We start from the raw sequence: 24,869 nt of genomic DNA on the forward strand, positions 1-24,869 counted from the left end.
TTATCTGAGACAACTAAATCCAACTCGCCAGGGCGACAGGGGACGACTACGGCAAGTGGGAGGGGGAAACTGTCGTTAATGTTTGGAGTTTGGTTTCCCGGTTAGTGTTTTGTCAGGCTTTGGGTGTGCTGGTTGGTGGAGGGAGATCGGCTGGACCATGTCGGCCTTCGAGAAGCCTCAGATCATCGCCCATATCCAAAAGGGCCTCAACTACACGGTATTTGACTGTAAGTGGGTGCCCTGCAGCGCCAAGTTTGTGACCATGGGCAACTTCGCACGGGGCACCGGCGTCATTCAACTGTACGAGATCCAGCACGGGGACCTAAAGCTGCTTCGGGAGGTGGGTGCCGGGCGAGACTGCCCAGTTCCAGGCTTTGCCGTTGGTGAGGGGGCGAGTGAGGATTCGGGAGTGGGGGGAGTTTGCATTTCTTTTTGCCCCGGCCTTCGTCCAGCGTCCCCCAAAAGCACAGCTCGAGCTGCGCGGAATCCGCGAAGGTGATCGCAGATTGAGGAATACTGCCGACGTAAAACGCTTTGCTTCGAGTCCTGAATTCTCGGCTGGCCAGTTCATCTGTTCCCTGCTGGCCCCTTCCTGCAGCCACCCCTGCATTCCAGCGTGAGGTCTCTGGGAAGTGACATTAAGACTTCGTCTAAATTCGAGGTTCTTCTAGGCAGTGGGCAGTTGTTTGTGGGGAGTCGCTTTAATTAGGCCTGTGTTAGTAAAATGCTCTTTCGTACAAGCAGAGACAAGGCAGGCATGCACTGCATGTATGCCTGCACTGTAATTGGAGGAGACAACCTAACCATTATTATTTTTTAATATTTTCTTTATTTTTTTCATGAGAAACAGAGAGAGAGAGAGGTAGAGGCAGAGGAAGAAGCAGGCTCTCAGCGGAGCAGGGAGCCGGATGCGGGGCTCCATCCCAGGACCCTGGGATCACGACCTGAACCAAAGGCAGACGCTTAACGGATTGAGCCATCCAGGCGCCCCTTAACCGTTTATTCTTTCAATAAGTTATCAGTTGATTGCCTGGTATTCCCAGGCATATGAATGACAATGTCTCCGGTCTCATGGGGTTTATTTTCTAGTGGGAGAGAGAATCCGTTAAATAATCACCAACGATGCCTAAGTACAAACCGAGATGAATTCCCTAATATAAAGTTACACGGTTCTGTGAGAGTAAAAACAGATTTGGGATGAGTAGAAGCTAACTAGGCTAAAGTAGGAGTAGAGGAGGAGGAGGTTTCCAGAGGAAACAGCGTCAGTGGAAGCTTGGGAAGGGGAGCAGACTTTGCAAGGTTTGTAGGTCATTTAAAAGATGTACCCCTTTTTAAATGGTACATCACTGAAGGACTTTTAGCTGGGTGTGCCAAGATCAAGTTTGCAAGTTTTGTGATGATCATTAGGGAAAGACTTAGAATAATGATTTTTTTAAAAGATTTTATTTATTTACTTGACAGGGAGAGAGACAGCACAAGCAGGGGGAGCAGCAGAGGGAGAGGGAGAAGCAGGCTCTCAGCTGAGCAAGGAGCCCGATGTGGGGCTTGACCCCAGAACCCTGGGATCGCGACCTGAGTCGAAGGCAGAGGCTTAACGGACTGAGCCACCTAGGTGCCCCAGAGAATAATGATGTTAACTAACATTCTTACACTTGTTTTTAAAATGCGTTGATTTTGGGTGGTCAGCCATAATCAAGCAGTTAGGGTTGTAATAGACTACAGGGAAGGCTCCAGGGATTAAAAACTATGGAGAGAGTCTGCATGGACGAGAGAGGCATTAAACTGGCAGATAAAGGATGAATACAATTTGGACAGGCAAGCTTGGATGAGAAGGTATATAAGATCCCATCTCACTTTAAATTTCTATGAGTGCCAGTTTTCTTGTTCAGTTTGTCTTTTCAAGCCAGATACTCAGAGTTCCTAAACTTGGCTTGTTCTTTTCCACCTTGCCTTCTGTTGCTCACCAGTTAGCCCACAGGCACCTGTTGCTATTTTAGGGTCCAGTTCAGATTATTATTATTATTATTATTTTTAAAAGATTTTATTTATTTGACAGCGAGAGAGACAGTGAGAGAGGGAACACAAGCAGCGGGAGTGGGAGAGGGAGAAGCAGGCTTCCCCCGGAGCAGGAAGCCCGATGCGGGGGCTCAATCCCAGGACCCTGGGATCATGACCTGAGCCGAAGGCAGACGCTTAACGACTGAGCCACCCAGGCTCCCCAGTTCAGATTATTTGATTTAGGAAATCCCATCCTGATCCCTACACAAACTTCTTTACACTGCATTCCTCTGGTAATTATTATCTGCTCCAGAAATAAATAATTGTGTCCCATTTATCTCTAATTAGATTGTAAGCTCCTGGAGAGTAAGGATAGTGTCTATCATTAGTGTGGTTTGTAAGGTTCAGCCACTCAATAAATTACTTGTTAAAAGAATGAGTGAATGTATATCTGTAAAAGGATGTAACTTGGGAAATTTAAATATTGATTTGTTGATCATTAGTCAGCTGGCCTCAGGGTTTGAACAAATGGGAGACATTGGAATAGCAGACAGAAACTTACTGGTAAAGTATTAGGAACAAATACCAAATACCATCAAATTTCACCAGAGAGCATTTACCACTTGTGACTTTTTAAAAATAAAATATAATTTGTGTACATTTAAGGAATACACTTGTTCCACAAAGTGAAATAGTGCCCTTTGTCTCTATCTATTGGCAACCTACTATTTCAAGATACTATGTGAAAGAAGGACCAAAGATGCTTGAAAGATGAGTCCCTTCTTCTAAAGAGCCTCCTGTCTAAAGAGAGGGTTAAACTAATGCAAAAACACTTTTGAGAACTTAGATCGAGTGTGGCTGAGATGGTGCGATGGAAAAGGCTATGGGTGTGACAAAGGCTCAGTGATGCGCCACCCTTACTGTGTGTGCACGGGATCAGCCGAGTGTGTTCTGCTGTTGCTGTTGTTGTGTGTATGTGTGTTTTAAAATATTCATGCCTTGGTCCCACCTTAAGGAATTCTGATGCAGTGGGACTCTTGCGTCTACACTAGAGTGAGGCTTGGGTATCAGTATTTTTAAAACTTCAGTTAGGTGATTCTAACAGGCACCAGTGTTGACTACCATTGGGCTAGATGAATTATTGAAATCCTTGATTCTTCATTGTGGGACCACCTCAAGTCATGTGTTCCAAAGCCCATGCATCTAAGGTCAAAATGTGTGAAGGTTGCAAATGGGTCTTCGTTGATGGCTGCCTTCTCTTGTTACTAAAGACAGGGAGTGAGGGCCTTCATGTACAGTTGAGTAGTTTGCTCCATCACACTCAGGGTGCAGGGTTCGAGGAAAAGCTGCAATCTATTTCTTTCTCATCAAACTCTGCAAGTGTGAGACTTCCTCATTCTATAAAGAGCAGCTTTTCTCTAATTGGCACAAAGGACTAGGGGTGGCCCTGAAAAATGGAATCATAGTTGTGGATGTTTATACTGTAAAAATTAATAATAAGCTAATAAAGTTCTGCTTTTTTAGCTCCTGTGCCACTGAGTTCACTGCTTGTTACCATTTGGTTGACTAACCCTTTTAATGTTAATTAAAGTAGTGCCAGGATGTGGAGGAGGAAATACTGACAAGCTGTCCTAGACCCACCCACAGACAGAACAAGAATAGCTCTCATGGGAATTATCCATCATGGGCTTCCTTAATCATGTTCACTTACTGTAGCAAAGAAAACTAACAGCTAGGTCAAAAATGACCATCTATGATGTGTCATACAGCAAAAGTTATTAATATATACCAATTTTCTTTGTGGAACACATTTTGTAAAATCTTTTTAGCCAGTTTTTTTTTTTTTTTTTCCTAGCAAGAAAACTTTAAGTAACCCCTGGATTTTTTAAATCTTTCTTTTCAAAGGTAAAATATTTAACCAAAGCAGGGAGGGAGCCTTTTTATTAACTCTAAAAAATTGGCTTCACTCCGGTGCCCCTTCTTAAAGGTATTATGATTTCCATGAATATCTTAGCGAAAACACTCCTGCTTCTATAAGTCCATTTGCCAGCAGAGCTCAGCCCTTCTCAGCAAACTGCAATCCTCACTGTCATGCAGATGTTAAGATGTTTATACATTTGAGGTGTTTTTTTTTTTTAAGATTTTATTTATTTATTTGAGAGAGAGTACGAGCGAGGGAGTACAAGGAGGGGGAGCAGCAGAGGGAGAGGGAGAAGCAGACTTCCCACTGAGCAGGGAGCCCAATGCGGGGCTCTGCGGGGCTCGATCCCAGGACCCTGGGATCATGACCTGAGCTGAAGGCAGCCGCTTAACCGACTGAGCCACCCAGGTGCCCCTATATTTGAGTTATTTTTTTAATGTTTTTATATTTTGAGTTGAATTTGACTCTTGGCACAGCAGACTACTACTACCTATAAATCTCTATTTATTTTTTTTGGTATAAGGAGAAAAAAGAACATGAGGGAAGCATAAATACCATATATTAACATCTTGTAAAGATATGAATGAAGGTAAAAACCAAAGGACACAAATCTGAAAGTAGGTTCAGTTTGTGACTATACCATTTTCCTCACCAGTCCATTTCAAGGTTGGAACATGTCTTTGGTACTTTTGATGACTCTCAGGTTTATAGAATGGGGGCTACATACTAAACTTTATTTAATTGATTTACATGTAGGTCTGGGGGCAGCCTAGTTTAGTATAAAGAGCTTGGAGTCTCCCTGGCTCTAGGGACCTTGAGCAAGCCCAGTCCTCTGAACCTGTTTCCTCATCTGGAAAGGAGTGTTCCAAATACTTTGCTTGCAGTTGTGTCCTAGTCTGGAAGAACATCTAGAACACATCTGATCTATGTGTTCAATATATGGATGTTGTTTTCATCGCATATAAATGACACCAGAAACTATATGGTGTGTCATGTGAAAACATGGGAGAAATGAGAATATGGACTCCAGCAATGGTTTCTCTCTCCCCAGCACTAGGAATGAGAGGTTAATAATTAAGATATTCATTTATACTTTGATTTAACAAATGTTGAGCACCTACAAGGTTTTTAACAGATGGGACAAGGCCCCATTCTCATGCTACTCATTCTAGAAAGGATGGCGGTAGAGAATTGAATAAATAAAATAATTTTATTGGTAAGTGCAATAAAGAAGGTTAAACAAGGTGAGTGATAGTGATTTGGGGGTTCCACTTCAGATTGGAGGAGCAGGGAAAACCTCTTAAAGGAGGTGACATTTAAACTGAAATCTAGATTAGGAGAAGGAAGACATGATGATCTGAGGGAAGAGCAGTTCAGGCAGTGGTAATAGTAAATGCAAATGTTCTGAGGTAGAAATGACTTTGTTGTGTCTGAAGAGCAAAAAAGAAAGCTGCAGATGTGGCTGGAGTGTAGTAGAGAGGAGAGAAGCAGGGCATAAGTTCAGAGAATCAAGGCAAGATTCCAAAGAGCTTTGTACGTTTTGTCTACCACGGGTGTTGGTGCCACTCCTGCGAGTCTGAGCCTCTAAATGTAGATGCATTTTATTTCATTCCATTATATTTCAATAAAGACTGACTTTCAGAATTTGTGCAATGACAAATGTGGAAATACCTAGTATAGGCTCTGTTGTAATAGAGTGGTTCTCAGTTTGGTTTCTTTCCTTTTAAGGTAGGGATTCTCAGATGTGTTCAGGTGCCAGAATGTCTGAACATTGTGGTGCTGTTTTTGGAACTCCATAAAACATTGAAATAGTCAGTTCCAATTCTGCACAAAGAAGTGGTTTTCCAGTAGAAAAATCTGGCTATATTATCATACTGTGGTCTTTATATTACATGTAGTAACCATACATAAATTTTTTAAATCTTCATTTCCAGATTTTCTTACTGGTGTACATTTGTTAATATTTTCTAACAGGCAAGCTAAAAAAATATCCAAAAAAAACTTAAGTTTGAGAAAAACATATCCATTAGCTGTTTTAAGCTTGTGTGTGTGTGTAAATTTATGTTGGTACCTGAAGATCAGTGTGTTCCAGGAGCATAGTTTGAGATTCTCTGCTCCAAAGGGTTAAAAGGTGACAGATGAAGAAATCACATGGGGGGAAAGTTTTTGCTTCCCAAGTTTTTATTACCAGGAGTAAAATCTTCAAAGAACTATGTGTATACTACAGGCACTGAAAGTGAGGTTAGCTTTTACGGTAAAACTCTTCTGTGGCTTAGGAAGAAGAGATACCCCATCAGAGACCCCAGGGTATAGTGGAATTGTGGGAAGCAGAGTGCTTTAGGTAGTAGAAGAGGAGAAAACGGGAGACCGCTTTTCCCAGGTCTCTGACAAGAATTTTCCTGGCGAGTTAAATCAATACATGATGCAACCTCCCCACAGCTCCTAATCCCCTGAGTCCTTGGAACCATTTCCTATCCATCCTGCTGCTTACTCAAGAGGCCCATCTTCACCCTATGCCCATCTTCACCCTGTGCCTCCGACTGTGGTGACTTCTTGCTTGGCGCACCCAGGCCCAGTGTGAGGCCAGTGGAGGAAGGAGCTGGTGTCTGTTTCATGAAGTTGGAACTCTGAATTACTTTAACCATAGAAACTGTGCCCTTATAGTGATTAAGGGCTATACCACTATTGATACATTATTTCAGTTACTTTTATTTGGGGGAAGTGGAGGGTGGGGAGCACATAAGTGATCTGTTGTTGGAAACTACTTTGTTAAATTGACAAAATTTTGAATTCTTGGTGTTGCTGTGTTATAAGATAACTTTTATAAAATTGGAAAATACCTGAAATAAATGAATATCAGTTTTCTGAATAACTGAACTATCTTGGACCACAATATGCATTACAAAGAAAAGTAATGATTCTGTGATTTTGTGCTTCTCATCAATGTGGTCTTTTATGACCATGTTATTATGGATGACTGCATTTGATTACTGGGCAATTCCAAGGAGGCTGTGAATGCTTTCTTATAGACCTGGCTACATAGTAACTGCTAATTTCTCCAGATCCCAAGCAGTGAGAAAGCTCAACAGGCTGGGAGTTTCCAAAGCCCTGTACCATATAATATCTTTTGAGTCATGAAAGAAAAGTTTAGTTACCGTTTGTGTTAAGTGAATTTTATTTTCTTTTCCTTTGAAAATTGCTATGTATACTCTATATGGAAGTGCCCAGTCAAACATTGGAAGTGTCAGGGAAATTATTTTTTAAATTATATGAAATGGGCTAAACCCAGTAGGAGGGATGAAGATTGGCTCAGGAACTGAAAGGTTATAAGAAGAAATCTCCTAGAAACTGGAGAACTCTGTGGAGAGAAAAAAGTATATCCAGAATATTGTTATGTCAAAAAAAAAAAAAAAAGAAAATATATTATGGTCCTCCTTATGTTAAAGCAAACCTATGTATGCTTGTAAATGTGTAGGAAAAGGTCTACAAGGATGGGGATTACTACTGGGGAGCATCAAAGGGAAACTCACTTTTTGATGTTCAGTTTTTTGTTTGAATTTTTATAGGGAACACGTATTACTTTTGTACACACAAAATTTACAGTTTATAAGAGATTAAATAAGAGGAATAGTTTTGGGCGCCTGGGTGGCTCAGTCGTTGGGCGTCTGCCTTCCGCTCGGGTCATGATTCCGGGGTCCTGGGATCGAGTCCCACATCGGGCTCCCTGATTGGCGGGGGGCCTGCTTCTCCCTCTCTCACTCCCCCTGCTTGTGTTCCTGCTCTCGCTATCTCTGTCAAATAAATAATAAAAAAAAGAGGAATAGTTTTGCCCTGTTGAGTCCAACAGTAAGTGGGAGGATATAGGGCCAGAGTATGATGTCATCAGGCTTCAGGTAGCGGCCTCATCTGGTTCCATGTTGCCCAGAGTTCCCAGGGTTTAAGGCAGCAGCAGACTCCAGGAGGGACTTCAGTGGCCTGGGCAGGTGGGGTCAGGGTGGGCGGGGGCAGCAGAGAAACGGGAAGCATCAGGAAGTAAAAAGAGATTGGTGGAGGCCCCACAGAGGTGTGGGAGCAGGTGAGAGTAGCATAAGGCATGGACATATGTGGGAGGAGTCAGAGAGGAACTGATATTTTGATTGTAAACTCCTTGAGGGCATGGCCAGTCTCCTTCATGTCTGTATCCTGTTCTGCCTAGTTCATTGATTTGCATTTAGTAGGAACCCATTAAAAAAAAATGCTAAATGCCTGAGTTGGGCAAATGTGTAAAGCTGTATGCTTCAAGCACTTTGCCTGTGGCAGGAGGGTTATTATATGATACCATTTCTAAGGACCCTTTTGGTGATGTGGTCTATACATGGTTTCCATAAGCCGCATTTCTTTCTTTCTTTCTTTTTTTTTTTTTTTAAAGATTTTATTTATTTGACAGAGAGAGACATAGCGAGAGAGGGAACACAGCGGGGGGAGCGGGAGAGGGAGAAGCAGGCTTCCCGCGGAGCAGGGAGCCCGATGTGGGGCTCGATCCCAGGACCCTGGGATCATGACCTGAGCTGAAGGCAGATGCTTAATGACTGAGCCACCCAGACACCCCCATAAGCCGCATTTCTTAAATAGTGCATCGGTGTGTGGTGGTTTTACTAATGTGGTTATATGCAATACGGGGAGCAGTTGCTTTTTAAACGTCAAAATACTGGCTAATCCATACCAATAGCAGTGCCATTGGTACTCACGTGTATACAAATCTCTCTGCATTGATAAGGTCCCAGAGAGAATAGGGATATAAACATTCTCAGTTTATAGGGTTCTGCAGAGAAAACTTTAAGAGACACATAAACATTTTTGTTCCTGTAGCTATCTAGAAAGAATAATATCTTCATTATGTTCTCATTTCTACTGAGGATCTTAAGAATAGCACATTAAATGCTAAAATTTTCATATTTGCAAAGCAGTGGAGATGGTATATTTGTCAGCATTTGAATGTCTCATTAGTGAGATGAGAGGAAAGGCAAAATTAAAACTCATTCTCTTTGACAGTTACATACTTTTAAACTATAGGAAAGTGACTAGAGGAAATGCGTGATAATTTTGATCAGAAAATGTTTTAATTGCTTTTTTTATTCTGTGTCTTATTTAAGTCCCATAATAGAGCCATAAATATCATGAATTATAAATAGCTGCTTACATAAATAATGTATCCTCTCTCCCTCCCTTCTGTCAAGATTGAAAAGGCCAAACCCATTAAATGTGGAACATTTGGTGCAACATCTTTACAGCAGAGATATTTAGCTACTGGAGATTTTGCTGGAAACCTTCATATATGGTAAGATTATTTAATCAATATTAAGACATGAGGTAGGCCATTTCTTTGATAGTCGTGTTGCTCTTCCTCCGAAAGGGAGAATTCTAATTTTAAAATGTTTCTTGTTCAATTTTAACTATTTATAAAAATGCAAGAATTGTCTTTTAATACACATTTCTAGATTTCATATTCAAAATCCTTTTAAAAATACTGTTTTTCTTTAGATATTTTGAATAATGTTACCAATATTTATTTCCATACCTGCTGTTTGGTGCTAGCATTTAATACTTTATAAGTGTACATAAAGGGCTCTTCCCCACACATGTGTAACACAGAAAAGTTCAATATTGTTAACATATCAACAAGACAACTGGCATTACAGAATGATATACTGAATTTTTATTTGTTTTAATTTTTTAATGTGTAACTCTCAATTCATTAAAAAAATTTTTTTTTAATACTTTAGCTAACATCTAAGCACAACTTTTTAGGAACATATCTGTTGAGCAAATCAATATAAACCTGTTATTAATGAACAAAACCATAATTATGCCAAATGTTTGTAATTTTCATGTCCTACCTAGAGTTATTTCCTCGTATTTAAATTAAATTGCAGGGACTGATATTTCTCCTTAATTACTTTTCAAGAATATCTCTTAACTGTTTAAAGTATACATAGTAATGTTCTAGAAAGAAACTATCTTCTCTGTCTCATGTTTTCTAAGGTGACCTTTCTTGATTCTCACTTAGAATCTGCTGCTTTGTAATTGAATTTCTCTGACATACTTATCTTAGAATCACAATATAAAACAGAATGAAGCTATTTAACTTCCCTTTGCTTTAACTGCTTAATACTTAAGTTCGCATCTATTAGAATACATCGGTTCTTACATGCTATGTCATATACTTTAAAAGAAATAGGGAGAGACCAGTCTGATTGTTATTTTTAAAAATAACATATTTCAGTATAAGAATATGCAAAAATACAACTGTTGACTAATACAGTTTCCTAGTATAGTTACAGGTATCACTGACTTAACTATCATTGTTAAGTCTTACAGTTTCATGTTATAAAAAGCAGTGTTTTAAAGTCTGTAAAAGCAGTGAAAAAGTTCTTTTAAGTAGGATCTCAGCCCTGTTTAGATTTTACTAATAAATCTTGGCCTAGTAATAAGTTGGGATTACATTTCATGAATAGCTACATTAATTTTTTTTTTAAAGTGTAGATTATCAAAAACTGACCTGTTAAAGAGAAACGTGATTTAGAAGCTCTAGTAGAAAAAAGGCAGGAGAAGGGGTATATTAACATAACCTACTTGAGCCATTCATCCCCCTGCCGTATTGGGTATTCTCAGACACTCATAGTAGTGGGTACTTTCCTGCATTCCTTTCTCTTAACTAACCTAGATTTAGACAAACTTACCTTTGTTGTGACCAGCATGATGATACACTGAAAAATATGTAATGAGAGGAAACTAGTATGGAATTTAGTGAGAAAATAATACATTATAAAGGAAGAAATGTATACAAAGTAAACATTACTCATATTTTATCCTTCCAAAAGATCTCAAGATCAGACTACCAAAGCCTATTTTGGAAAAACATTCTGAATTACTTTGAATTTACTCTGTGTTTAAAGTAGTGATGATTAGATTTCAGTGAAGCAAAGGGTCAGCAGATTTGGGGCTCCTTATCCATTACATCTGGGGAGGAGCCCAGGAATCTGCATTTATTATCAAGCTTGCCTGATAAGTCATGTGCAGAGGTCCTAGATTATCTCTGAGAATTACTAAGTGGGCTCAGGACATAGAATTCCAAGTTGAATGATGACAGTTCTCATTGAGGGCTCGAAAGAAGCTAAAGTGGAGAGAAAATATTGGAAGTAAATGTATAAATTATCTTCATAGCAAAACCCTTATTTTTAAACAAAAATCTAAATATGGTATGCATTCTTAAATTTCAGTAGTGAACTAAATGTTTGGGACCATGGAGTAAGTAGGAAGCTGTGTTCTTTTGTCTAGGAATTTGGAATCTCCAGAGATCCCAGTATATTCCGTAAAGGGCCATAAAGAAATTATAAACACCATAGATGGTGTAGGTGGACTGGGAATCGGGGAAGGCGCACCGGAAATTGTGACCGGCAGCCGAGATGGTAAGTTAAAGTATTCTATGTATTTCAAAAAATTTTTTTCTTTAGATAAATCTTTATGCAACAGTATATCTTTTCTTACGGAAATCGACTTTGGTAGCCATGACTCCCTAAATCTAACTGTACTTTTTTAATAGGCAAGTTTAATTGCATATCCCTCAATTGCCTCTGACTTGTGGATGTTTTGAGATAGAGGCATAGCATAGCACTTACTATTTTAGCTTTGAGCTAGTTCAACTACTAACAACCATAGTTTCTTATGAACTTTGAAAGATTTAAAATTTCTTTACAGGTTTTTGAGGCAGCTGACAATAATAAGGTGGGTAGCAGCTTTTCACATTTTGGCGGGGGAGGGACAGGGAAAGAGAGGGGGAATCTTTTTTTTTTTTTTTTTTTTTTAAGATTTATTTATTTGTCAGAGAGAGAGAGCACAAGCAGGGGGAGCGGCAGGCAGAGGGAGAAGCAGGCTCCCCGCTGAGCAAGGAGCCCCATGTGGGGCTCAATCCCAGGACCCTGGGATCGTGACCTGAGCCAAAGGCAGACGTTTAACTGACTGAGCCATCCAGGTGCCCCAAGAGAGGAAGAATCCTAAGCAGGCTCCATGCCCAGTGCAGAGCCCAACACAGGGCTCAATCTCATGACTCTGAGATCATGACCTGAGCCAAAATCAAGACTCGGATGCTTAACTGAGTGAGCTACCCAGGCACCCCTCACTTTCTTTTTTTAAAAAGCAGAATTAGTACTTGTGAAAATTGTCATGTTGATAGCTGGTTGAACATCAAAGTTCTGTGATCCTTCCACTGAGCATTATAGAAAGATCCAAGGGCACCAACACTACTTTTCTACCCTGTGGTGACTAACAAGGGACAGGTCTATTGGTGTTCAAAGATGTTCTGAATGACTGTAAAAGGAGTCAGAATTTGTTGCTTCATGATGGGTACATAAAAAATTTGGTACCTTCTTGGGTTTGGCTAGTTTTTTTTTTTATGTTATGTTAATCACCATACATCATTAGTTTTTGATGTAGTGTTCCATGATTCATTGTTTGTGTATAACACCCAGTACTCCATGCAGAACATGCCCTCTTTAATACACATCACCAGGCTAACCCATCCCCCCACCCCCCTCCCCTCTAGAACCCTCAGTTTGTTTCTCAGAGTCCATAGTCTCTCATGGTTCGTCTCCCCCTCCGATTTCCCCCTCTTCATTCTTCCCCTCCTGCTATCTTCTTCTTCTTCTTTTTTTTTTTTGGCTAGTTTTTAATGGCTGCTCAAGACCATGAGGAAATTGTTTTAAAAGAAAAGTAAGATATATTTTTCTAACAGTTATTCAGAAGTGTCTGTGTTTTAGAAATCAGTTATTCCTTTTAATCATTAAAGCACTATGAAAAATGTGAGGAAAAATAGCATTCAATCTACCACAGTAGCATAACCCTTAGATTTGTTTTCCTTTCCGGTCTTATATACAATTTTGTATAGTTGTCAGTGTGGATATGATTTTTGTCTTTTTTTATTTTGTGTTTTGTCATATGCAAATGTTGCTGTTTCCATCATTACCATTCTAATGACTATGTAATATTCTATCCTATGGATGTATCACAGGTGTCCTTAACCATGTCTTTGTTAAGCATTCAGTTGGCTTTAAGTTTTTGTTTATTGTTTTGGGAGAGTAACTTTAAAATAATGAAGGAATGAGTAACATCATGTATATAACTTTTTAGAATAAGCATATTTTGTGATTTTTAAAATTTATTTTCAGACTTTCCAAAGTACATTCTGAGCTACAGTAGATGAGGTGGATTTCCAGTCTACCCTACCAGCATTGATTTTCCTTTCCTCCTCTAATTTTATAGATAAAAATAGTAGTCCATTCCAATTTGTGTTAACTTCTTTCTATATTTGTTTATCAGTTAGTTTTGCTTTGTGAATTGTCTGTTTATGTTCTTTGCTCATTTAACTGTTGCAAATTTCATATGAATCTTATCAATTTGTATGAACCCTCTAGAGTAATATAATAACCTCTTGTCACATTTGTGAGAATTTTTTTTCTCCTTAAAGTAGGCTTTTTAATGACTGACTTTATTTTATCCTTGGAGATAAATCTAGTGGGATATCTCCCCTTTTCCTGAGTTTATTATCTCTTTTAAGGATTTTTTGCCCTTTTCCTGTTCTCTCTTAAGTACTTGCCTTTTAGCCATTTTATTAAATGCATTTGTATTTCTCATAGGCAGTGATGAGTTTAGTTAGTAGTCCTGCAATTTGCATTAAAAGGAGAAGCATTGAGAAGAAATATGTGTTAATTTTATTTAATATTTCCCTCATCTCTATTGCCACAGGGAAATTAAACTTAATTGTATGTGAGATAGTATTCTAAAACCCCATATAAGAAATCATAAATGTAAAAATTAGACTTTGTTCATCTGTAGAAGAAAAATGGCAGTGATTATAGGGGTAGTATAAAAAATTAAAATGACACTGATATTATTCTAAATAAATAGTACATTAGGTTTAGGCTCAAAGAAAGACATGATCTGAATTAATAACATTTGTGTTTCCCTTGTCAGTCATACCTTGTTGATAACTTCAGAACAGTTGTTGGCTTTTCTGTGTATCTATTAACTTGGAAATCAAGTCCGACAGTAACATATGGGTTATATCTCTGATATTAAATACAACTTGCCCAAGTAGAAGTCAGAAATATGTGAATATTTTTCAAGTGTTATATTATCTATAATATGGCCATATACACAGGAAGTCATAGGAAGAGAATGCAGAAAATAAATGTCATCAATCACTATTGAATTTTCCCAACTCACTTGTATGCACAACAGGAACTGTGAAGGTGTGGGACCCAAGACAAAAAGATGATCCTGTTGCTAATATGGAACCTGTACAAGGAGAAAACAAGAGAGACTGTTGGACTGTGGCATTTGGTAAATTATTGAAGAACCTTGCATTTGAGGTATCAGATGGTAAAAAGCACAGTGCTTTTAAGAAATTCCCGATAGTCTCATTACAGTCTGTTTTGTGGATTATTCTGATAGTTTATTGAGGCAAATAGAGATGGTGGTTAATGTCAGCCTCCAGGGCCTAGGTTTGAATCCTCCCTTTGTTATTTCTTGGCTGAGTGAAGTGGGCAATTTACCAAGCTTCTCTGTTCCTTAGTTTCTTCATTTATAAAGTGGAACTAATAATAGAATTTACTTAATAGCATTATGAGGATTCAATGAATTAATATAGGTAAAGTGCTTAGAATTGTGCTTAAATTATTAAGTGCTCAAAAATATTTGCTACTATTATATACTTCTGTTTAACTAGGTAATGTTGACCTAGTTTAGAGCCAAATGCCGTTAATGGAGCTAAGCAGAGTTTCAAATGCTCAAATGTGACCTAACAAATCTTACATTATATGCTACACAGAGGATGTTTATTTTCTAGAACATAGTTATGCCATTACAGAATTATTTGTTATAATTTGATAACTGTGTTCTTCTGTTACTATACTTAAAATGAATATTGACCTTATAGGACTAATTGATGTATGCCCTAGTATCTCTTACTGAAAGCCATAATTAAAATAATTTTTGCTACTAAAGGATATGGGTCATACTTAGTTTGAAACTTATATGTTCTTTCTTCTTTTTCTTAGTATAACCCTGTGTAGATAACAGACATTAAAAGTGTGATTTAGGGGCGCCTGGGTGGCTCAGTTGGTTAAGCGACTGCCTTCGGCTCAGGTCATGATCCTGGAGTCCCGGGATCAAGTCCCGCATCGGGCTCCCTGCTCGGTGGGGAGTCTGCTTCTCCCTCTGGCCCTCCCCCGTCTCATGTGCTCTCTCTCTCTCATTCTCTCTCTCTCAAATAAAAATAAATAAAATCTTTAAAAAAAAAAAAGTGTGATTTAACAGTACATGTGAACTGTTTAACTTCCATATGTTATTTGAAAATTGCACTATTATTTAATCAGAGGAAAGTTTTAGGTTTCCAATTTAAAAAAACAAGTTCTTGTATGGGAATTATTGAGTTTGTATGTTATGAGCAATAATATATAAACTAAGCACACGTACACTTTGGGGAGAAATTTCAGGATTTGTATTTAGAATCATCATCTAAAATTTGATATAATAATTAAAAAGTAATTACCTGTGGGTCCATTAATGTCTTTCATCTTTGATCTAAGGGACATAAGTGCAGTTTTAAATTTGGGACATTGAGTTTGAAAACCAATCCATTGATCTGACTCTTCTATGAAAGTCAAGTATGTCCAGAATACTGTGGACATGCAAAGGTGAGAGAGATTCCTAGTCTCGCCTCAAGAAGCTTATAGTTTAGTAAAGAGGGCATGATATCTACACTAATTATAGTACAGGGTAGGAGTGATAAAAGGTCAAAAGAGGTGTGGATGCATATAGAAGGAATCTCAAGGGAGAGATGGCTATGGAGGAAGAATATTTTGACCTCAGACCAAGTATATATAGGATTTGAACCACTGAAATTGGGAGGAAATGTCAAGCATAAGGAGTAGCCTGAAATGTGCCCAAGAAAGTATTTTGAAGGAAACAGTGGTAGGGGTAGCCTTAAAGAGGTCAGAAGTGTTTCGATAGTGTGGAGGCTGTGCAAATCTTTGGAGGTTTTTGTGAGGATGAGATGTGACTAGAGCTTTAAGAAGATCAGATTGGTGCTGTGTAATCGGGAGAGATGAATGCCAGAGGTACTCCAGAAAACATCCTCGGATCCAAGGAGGATGAGGCGAAATATAGATTATAAACTTACTGCAGGTGCGATCATTCATACAACTAAAAATATATCACGGTGTGTTACAACTTATTTCAGATTTCCTTGCAAAGATAACACCAGACAACATTTTGCAAAATAATGAGTTTTAAAGTAGTTTCTATTCACATTCAAATATAGTTACTGCCAAAGAAAGCAATTGAAGCATAGCTGTATTTATTCTACCAAACCTGCTATGTTTGAACTGTAATTGACTTGTTAGTCTGTGGATATGGTAGAGAAAGAACATTTGCTTTGAACTTAGACTCCAGTGAGCACTTTCACTTACCCCTTCAGTAGAGAATCTCAGCAAATGAGCTTCTTCTTTAAAAAACAATATTAGATAACCAACTTAATAATCTTGATGTCCTGTCAGGATTAGCAAAACGAGATTCTGCCTAGTGTGATCTTTTTTTGGGGGGGGGGGTGTGATTTGGTACAAGTTATATGTGTAGTTTTATAACATTATTTTAGCAGCCTTCAAATGAGCATTTAAAAGATCTGAGATGTATCTTGATTTCCAGGCAATGCTTATAATCAAGAGGAACGTGTTGTTTGTGCTGGCTATGACAATGGAGATATCAAACTGTTTGATCTCAGAAATATGTCATTGCGGTGGGAGACAAACATAAAAAATGGGGTAATGTACATTTGGGTTCTTTATAGTTTGAGCATGTTTTTGTCCACCTCTGAACTACTTCAAAAGGAGAGCGCCTCTAATAACTCATCTTGTACAGCTCTTCTGCCAATGGTTTTTAACTCTTGGGGCTGTGCAGCCTTTGAGAACTTAATGAAAATCATGGATCCTCTCTTCAGAAAGTGAACACATACTTAGATGTGGTATGACAGTCCCTGGTGAGTCACCAGCCCTTGTGGCCTATCTGTGGACCCCTGTGGGCTATGCAGTGTGATATTAAAATGAGCTAGTAAGAGGCCTTTTTTTTCTGCTAATATTAGAAAGCTTGAAATAGTAATAGCCTCCCCAAGTACTTTCAGATTTTTGGGTCCTGAGTTGTATACCTTTAGTGAAGAATGTGGTTCCTTCCTGTTTTCTAAAATCAGCTTTGATTGTACTATATAAAATAATTATGTAATAACAGTAAAAAATTATATGGCTTTCCAAATTAATCTGCCAGACAGGGGAACTCAGGATGGTTTTGTTGATCCTATGAACCAAAAAGAAATTTTTTCAGTTAGAAGTATTTGATGTATTAATTCTCAAAACATAAAATGATTAATTAAATGCTTTCGCATGAGCTGATAATTTTAAAGTTGTTTTACTTAGTTTAAAAGAACTCCTGGGGGCGCCTGGGTGGCTCAGTTGGTTGGGCGACTGCCTTCGGCTCAGGTCATGATCCTGGAGTCCCTGGATCGAGTCCCGCATCGGGCTCCCTGCTCGGCAGGGAGCCTGCTTATCCCTCTGACCCTCCCCCCCTCTCTGTCTCTCTCATTCTCTCGGTCTCAGATAAATAAATAAAATCTTTAAAAAAAAAAAAAAAAAAGAACTCCTGAATAGTAATCATTAGGCCATCAATAATAAATTTTTCTATTTCAGGTATGTAGCTTGGAGTTTGACAGAAAAGACATAAGTATGAATAAGTTGGTAGCTACATCACTGGAAGGAAAGTTTCATGTTTTTGATATGAGAACACAGCATCCAACGAAAGGTTTTGCTTCTGTTTCAGAAAAGGTAAATATGAGGGAAATGTCTTTCTATGAAGAGGAATGTTCATAGCTTGTTTTAGACTAATAAATAGAATTAGTCACCCAGGTTCCTTCCAGATCTTTATATGAAGGGAGCTATTTTTAGTATATTCTTGTGGGAACTTGACAAGTTTTTCTGTGCAGAGAGTACTTTTCCAAAGTTTATCAGTTTTAGATTTATTGATTATAATAAAGGCCTCAGTTGGCTAAGAATCTTATTTTGTAGTTTAGGAACAATCACAAGACAACTAGCTAATGCTAAGAATTGGATCGACAAAACCTAGCCTAGTGTTTTCTAATAAATATATTTGTGTTAATACCTAATTATATACTTTTCAAAACATATCAACATATATACCTTATGTCATTTCATCACATTTTATTTTATATTCTGGTTTGCTATATTAAGTGAAATTATTTAAAGCGTCAATCATGGGCACATAGTAGGTTCAAAAAAATTAGTCATTTACACATACATACATACTTTACCTTGTTCCAAAAGTATTTGAGGTGGCTTAGAAGGAAACATACAGTGTTACAACATCAAAAATAGATGAAGAAAGCAGAGCATAGGGAAAATACTGGTTAAAAAAAGAAAAAAAAAAAACAAGATGATGAAGCCTGGAGTAAGGGGACTGCATAAGATTAAACTGAAACACCCTGTCATTGGCCAGAGATGGGCTGGGAATGTGACTCTGACTTCCTTGAATGTGAAAGTAAAGATCAGTTACAGGGGCGCCTGGGTGGCTCAGTCATTAAGCGTCTGCCTTCGGCTCAGGTCATGATCCCAGGGTCCGGGATTGAGCCCCGCATCGGATTGAGCCCCGCATCGGGCTCCCTGCTCGGCGGGAAGCCTGCTTCTCCCTCTCCCACTCCCCCGCTTGTGTTCCTGCTCTCGCTAACTCTCTCTCTGTCAAATAAATAAATAAAATCTTTAAAAAAAAAAAAAAGGATCAGTTACAGATTTGTAGTTTCCATAGATTAAAATATATAAGTTGCTCAGGAAATAAAAATTTACTCTCTTGTTCTCTCTCCCTCCATTGTGGATTCAGTAGTACTTCTCAAACCTTCCTATTTTGTCTTACTTTGTTGTTACTGTTAATTATTATTATTACTGCATATAAATTGCTGTCACTGCCTGATAAACTAAATTCTTAAGGTAGCTATAAATTGCAATATTGTTTGCTTTCATTATCTCAGAATATAGTTAAGTATCTGTCAACAACCTAAAGCACTTTATTAAATTTTCCCTTATGCAATTATAACACATTTCTCATCCAGTATACATATTTTAAGATTTTATGATTTATTTGACAGAGAGAGAGAGAGCACAAGTAGGCAGAGTGGCAGGCAGAGGGAGAGGGAGAAGCAGGCTCCCGCTGAACAGAGAGTCTAACGTGGGGATCGATCCCAGGACCCTGGGATCATGACCCAAGCCGAAGGCAGACACTTAACCAACTGAGCCACCCAGGAGCCCCTCATCCAGGTTATTTTAAGAGGTCATGTCCCCTCTTGCTTTTTGTGTTTTTTTTTTTTAATCAGCTTTCAGAAGCAAAAGAGAAGTTTAAACTAGGAAACAAATTGAAATAGGTTTTAACAGCTTGAACCCATTCACTTGAGGACTCTTACACACTTAAAGGGTGTATTTTGAGATACGGGGATTTTAATCTGCTAATGGTAATCCTTTTACAAGACTATTAAGTCAAATGCCAAGACTAATCACTCACTGAAATGTGAAGTGTCTAAGAATGATTTAGATTTAGCTGGTCTCACTGTTTCTGCAAAGCAGAATCTTTCCTCCCTCCTTCCATCTCTCTCCTCCCTCCTTCCCCCCTCTCCCTCTCCCTGCCTCTCTCCATCTCTCTCTCTCAAATTCCTTGCAGTGAGTATTACACCATTAACACTGATTTACTAGCTGTTGTTGAGGTGCTAACAAGCTGTTAACCTTCCATTTGCCATTTTTGTCTTTTAGTTTAATGTGACTGATAAAGACCCTGGCTTATTATGACCTTAAAACACCATCTATAAGCCCTTGTAGTCCTTATTTTGAAGATTAGACAAGTCAAATGGTATAAATTAAAGATAAGGCTTTAAGTTAAAATTCATTCTGTATATGGGAACTTTTTGTAGTTCCCACTCAGTTTTCTGGGAACCTGAAACTCCTGTAAAAAATAAAGTCTGTTTTTTTTTTTTTAATTCAGTATCCTTTTTTCCCCTTAGGATGAAGTATATGTTTTTGCATTTTGAGTTTTTCTTCTCCCTCAGAGTGAGCTAGAGATACTTAAATGTGTAAAATCTATTTGCATAATTTATATGGTACTATAAACTTACATGGACTTTTAATCTGATAACATTTTTTTTAATCCAGTAGAACTTTGTTTCATAAAGCAATAAAGAAAAATGATGCTTTTCTTAATTTGTGATGGACTCCTATAAATCTCTGTAGCCCTTACAAAGAGATGTGCCAGAAATACTTTAATTACTTCTATAACAGTTGAAATTATAGTAGTAAAAAATTTTTTTTACAGAGTTTCTCTTCTAGGGCAGTCTTTGTTTATCATATAAATGTAAAAACTAGTTATGTGCCTCTTGCCTCTGTAGGCTCATAAATCGACTGTGTGGCAGGTCCGACACCTGCCACAGAACCGAGAGCTCTTTCTGACAGCTGGAGGCGCCGGCAGCCTTCACCTCTGGAAGTAGTAAGTCTCTGCCTGTGAACATTGCTCCTTTTTAAGTTACTGGTGGGCGGAAAGTAGGATTGGATTGAACTTTGTTGTCTTTCTTCCTCCTTTGACTCAGTTCATTTTGAAACGATTTTAAATTAAATGGTATTACCTAAGTATTATTTTTGTCAGCTTTTTAAAAAATTAATATACTTATTTTACACTTAGTAAATATTAACCTTCTTTTGGCACACTAAATATATTTGTCATTGTAGTTGTGTCTTCCATTTATCAGGGTAGCTTAGGAATAGTCCTTTTCATAGATGAAAATCATGGTTTTTGCTTGTTTTTTACTGATGTTGTTTGTTTTTGTTTTTCTGTTTTGTTTTTGATATGAAAAATGTGACCCAAGGCTTTTGTGAAATATTACCATCTGGTCGTTAGAACACTACCTCTAGAGAATAGGAAAAGGGTTGGAATTCTTAATTTTAGATCCTGATAATTTACTTGCCCAAGTTCAGATACCATCGTTATGAAAGAGCCTGAAGAGCGCTGAGGCCCCTGGTGGGTCTCCAAGAAAAGCCTGGTCATTGAGTTTGCTTTCTGTGTGCTGTGGGCAGGCTGGGCTATGGCCATAGCGGTGCCCGGAATCCCACATGCCCTAAAGTGGCACGTACGAGGCCAGCTGCTCATTTATTTATTTATTTATTTTTTAAAGATTTTATTTATTTATTTGAGAGAGAGAGAATGAGAGACAGAGAGCACGAGAGGGAAGAGGGCAGAGGGAGAAGCAGACCCCCTGCTGAGCAGGGGACACCCCCCCCCCCATGCGGGACTCGATCCCGGGACTCCAGGATCATGACCTGAGCCGAAGGCAGTCGCTTAACCAACTGAGCCACCCAGGCGCCCCCAGCTGCTCATTTAAAAGGCCTGATAAAAGTTGAGAGTGAATGGTGTTTCTTTCTTCATAACTCAAGGAAAAAAGTCTAACAACACAAGCCCACAAATGAAAGATATTTCAAAAATAAAGTTTGATTAATGATGTAAAAAGAAAAACATCTTCAGCATGGCTGGGACTTTCACATTTGCAAAATACGTGTCTATTCATTAGCTCCTTTTAGAAGCTAGCAGGGAGGCTTATAAACAGGGCTACATTTGAAAAGTGTTAAGTATTTAGGCATCCAGCTGACAAAAAACTGAGAGTGAATGCGTTAGATCAAGACTGTATAGTTTCTGTGAGTAAAAAGCAGAGGAAGAGTTTTAAGAATTCTGGGCGAATGCCCGGTAGACAGACTGTTTGGTAACTTCTCTTTTCCTAGTATCTTGCCCATCATCCGTCCCTGATTCTTCCAGCCCAGTCTGCACTCCCCATTAGGCTCGCCATCTCCTTAGTTAAGCCATGCAGCAGCACCTCACTATTCTGCCTGGTGACCAAACTCCTTGGGCTGCTTCCTTCAAGAGCTGCTTTCAGTTTTCTTTGTAATCCACATATGGAGTTGTATTCCATGTGATGTGCAAACACTTTTGCAGCTAGAATTTTTGATGACTGAATAAAGTGGGGTCTTGTATGTAATTAGAGATTTGAAGCTTATCTCAATATGAACTTTAATCCCTACCAGAACAGATACCTAGTCTAATCTTCAAATTGGTTTGGAGATTTGCTGCTGGAATATTACACCAGCAAAAGAGATTTGGTTTAAGTAAAATGATATTTAGCTTTATTTCCATTTGCCAGTCTCCCTTGGTAGTAATGCAATTAATTTATAAATATTATGGAGCACGCAAGAGTTCCTAGAACATCTCATCTAGTTAATTCAGAAACTGTTTTTTGAATGAATGGACCCCAACGTGCTAACTTTTTGTGTGTGTATTTGAGACACACACACACATACATTTTCTTTATTGTTGTCTCTTTATTTGTATAAAACACAACATTAGAAAGATTATTTAAGTATTTGTCAGTTGCAGTAATCAACAGAGAAGTAAAAATAGAGTTACTGGACTATATGTATATAAACACAGTGTGGAGAATGCTAAGATTTCTCTCCTTACCACTCTGGTCTTATTTGCAGCGAATACCCTATTCAGCGGTCAAAGAAAGATTCTGAGGGAGTAGAGATGGGAGTTGCAGGCTCGGTCAGCCTTCTGCAGAATGTCACCTTGTCTACCCAGCCCATTTCCAGTTTGGACTGGAGTCCAGATAAAAGGGGTCTCTGCATCTGTAGTTCATTTGATCAAATGGTAAGAGTACTGATTGTTACAAAACTCCATAAAATTTGATCTGAAGACTTAGGACTTGAAACCTTCCAGAGGAATGCTCCTAGTATTTAGAATGGGCGCTGGGATCCTCTGACCCTCACTGAACAAAGCTGGATATGACTGATGAAAACAGGCCCCAGATGCGTACGTCCAGACTAGCCTCTCTCTGGGTGTGAAACACCGAGCGGCGTGTTCCGGTGACCAGACCCGGACCTGGTTTGCTGCAGTGCGCGGAACACCACTCTCTCCGGCTCTGCTCATCTCCCCTCCATTTCTAAGAAGAAGTTGTTACATGTCTGTAATTAAACATATTTTAAATTTGCTCTCCATCCCCACAGTTACATAGTTTACCATAATACCTGGTTTAAAATAGTTCTAAAAGTACTGTGAATTAACCTTCATAAGTATACTTTGAGAGATTTCAGTGTTGTTAAGTTTCTGTAAAGAATATTATTTTATAAAATCCCAAAATGGCATGGTCACACTTAACTGTTTTCAGCTGTACAACTCTTAAAATGAAATATTACTTACCAAGTGAATATTTACAATGACCTCTTTTTACTTAAAAAATAGGAGTCAAATTAAGACTTTTGGTTATTGACTGGTAAGTGATGTTGAGATATATAAGATTATGGGGGTTTTCTAGCCTTATTTTTTGTCAAATCTTTTCATATATTTTATGAATAAATTTGTTTTTGAAATCTGTGGAAGCTTTGATTCTGTTAATTTAACAGTAGTAATAAAGCCAACACCGTCACATCTTTGCTTTATAAATGCTTAATAAGTACCTCTTCATTCACTTTCTTTAATGCTCACCAGATCTTTTGCTCAGCTCAGAGGCATTCACTTTCATTAAGCTACCCTCCCTCACTCCTCAGCTCAGGAGTCAGCCACCTAAAACATTTGTAATATGTAAGAATCCAGTGACTTCATGGGTTCTTGGCAAGTCACTAGTTTGGAATATTAAATTAAGAAAATTAACCTTTTAAAAAATCCCCAAGATGTTTTTTGCTGTGGATATAATTATGGAAGTAATAATTAAATTGAACTTAAAGCCTGTACCTGCTGGGATTTGGTTGGTGGTTTTTTTTTCAATTTTCAAAGAAAAATAAAAAAAATTGTGAAATTCTCTCTTAGAAAACTTGTATTTGGTGGTGTAATTAGAGAGGTTTAAGTCAAGAACAATAAATATTTCCATTTCATTAAATGTAAGATGTCATCGATTGTAAAATGATCTTCAGCCACTGAGAAAGGAAAACAATGTCCCTGAAGCTCATACATACTTTTTATGACACAGCATTTCTTTAATGTTCATTGGATGTTCTTTTAAACTTAGATATATGTTTTTCCTTGTGCATCCTTATAAAGGAAAACATATAAAATAAATTTGGTATGGTATGCCTCAGATTCCTGATTCAGAGTGTGATCCTTCTAAATCGCCTTTTCATGTTTTTCTTACAGTATTGTCCTTTGTACCATAAAAAATGTTGGTGACGCGGCCTTTCTTTGAAACATACTTCTCTATTGTCTTCAGTTAATTGACACTTACTCTGCAAGTTTTGGTATACACGTGCTGGTGGTGACAACTGTCATGGTTGCTGCCTGGCTTACCAAAGGACCATTTTCAGTTGTCTGTTGCTGGGTCACAAATCATCACAAAACTTAGCATCTGTGCTCCGTGCAGCATCAGTCAGGCAGCCTGAGGATCTGTCTCCAAGGTCTCTTAATTCAAGTTGTCAACTGGGACCTCAGCCAGGCTGAGAACCAGGGGCCTCTCCACATGGCATGTGCTTCCTCAGAGCAGTGGTGGCTGGGTTCCAAGGATGAGCATCCCAAAAGAGAAGGCCAGGTAGAAGCAATATCATTTCTTAATGGCCTAGCTTCATCACTCACTTAGCATCACTTTTGCCACACTCTGTTAGTTGAGGGAGTCACAAAGTCCCTGTCCCTCCCCAGTTCAAGGGGAGGGGACATAAATTCCACTTCTTGATGGGGGCTGGGCTAGGTTCTGGGAGAGTATGTGAGACTTAAAATACTGTGTCCACTTTTGGAAGATACAATCTGGCTTGGTGAGATTACAGGATGAATCTCAATTTCAAAGATGTAA

The 24,869-nt window shown here is 38.5% G+C and overlaps 1 protein-coding gene across 2 annotated transcripts; it reads left to right on the forward strand.

The window, feature by feature from the left end:
- The first annotated feature begins 31 nt into the window (after positions 1 to 31).
- Positions 32 to 23,467, forward strand: DNAAF10 (dynein axonemal assembly factor 10). Of its 2 annotated transcripts, XM_045884872.3 has the most exons (8): positions 36 to 340; positions 9,136 to 9,236; positions 11,237 to 11,367; positions 14,195 to 14,296; positions 16,661 to 16,776; positions 17,692 to 17,826; positions 20,442 to 20,539; positions 22,576 to 23,467. In XM_045884872.3, the coding sequence occupies exons 1-8, from the start codon at positions 158 to 160 to the stop codon at positions 22,781 to 22,783; spliced, it is 1,074 nt and encodes a 357-aa protein (XP_045740828.1). In that variant the 5' UTR covers positions 36 to 157; the 3' UTR covers positions 22,784 to 23,467. The 2 variants fall into 2 exon arrangements, with proteins under 2 accessions (XP_064428488.1, XP_045740828.1); XM_064572418.1 differs by lacking the exon at positions 14,195 to 14,296 and having other exon boundaries at positions 32 to 340.
- Positions 23,468 to 24,869: the final 1,402 nt, after the last annotated feature.

The sequence above is a fragment of the Mirounga angustirostris genome, unplaced genomic scaffold (assembly GCF_029215605.1).
Source record: "Mirounga angustirostris isolate CCGP_5_RB_7025 unplaced genomic scaffold, mMirAng1.0.hap1 SCAF_10, whole genome shotgun sequence".
Lineage (NCBI taxonomy): Eukaryota > Metazoa > Chordata > Mammalia > Carnivora > Phocidae > Mirounga > Mirounga angustirostris.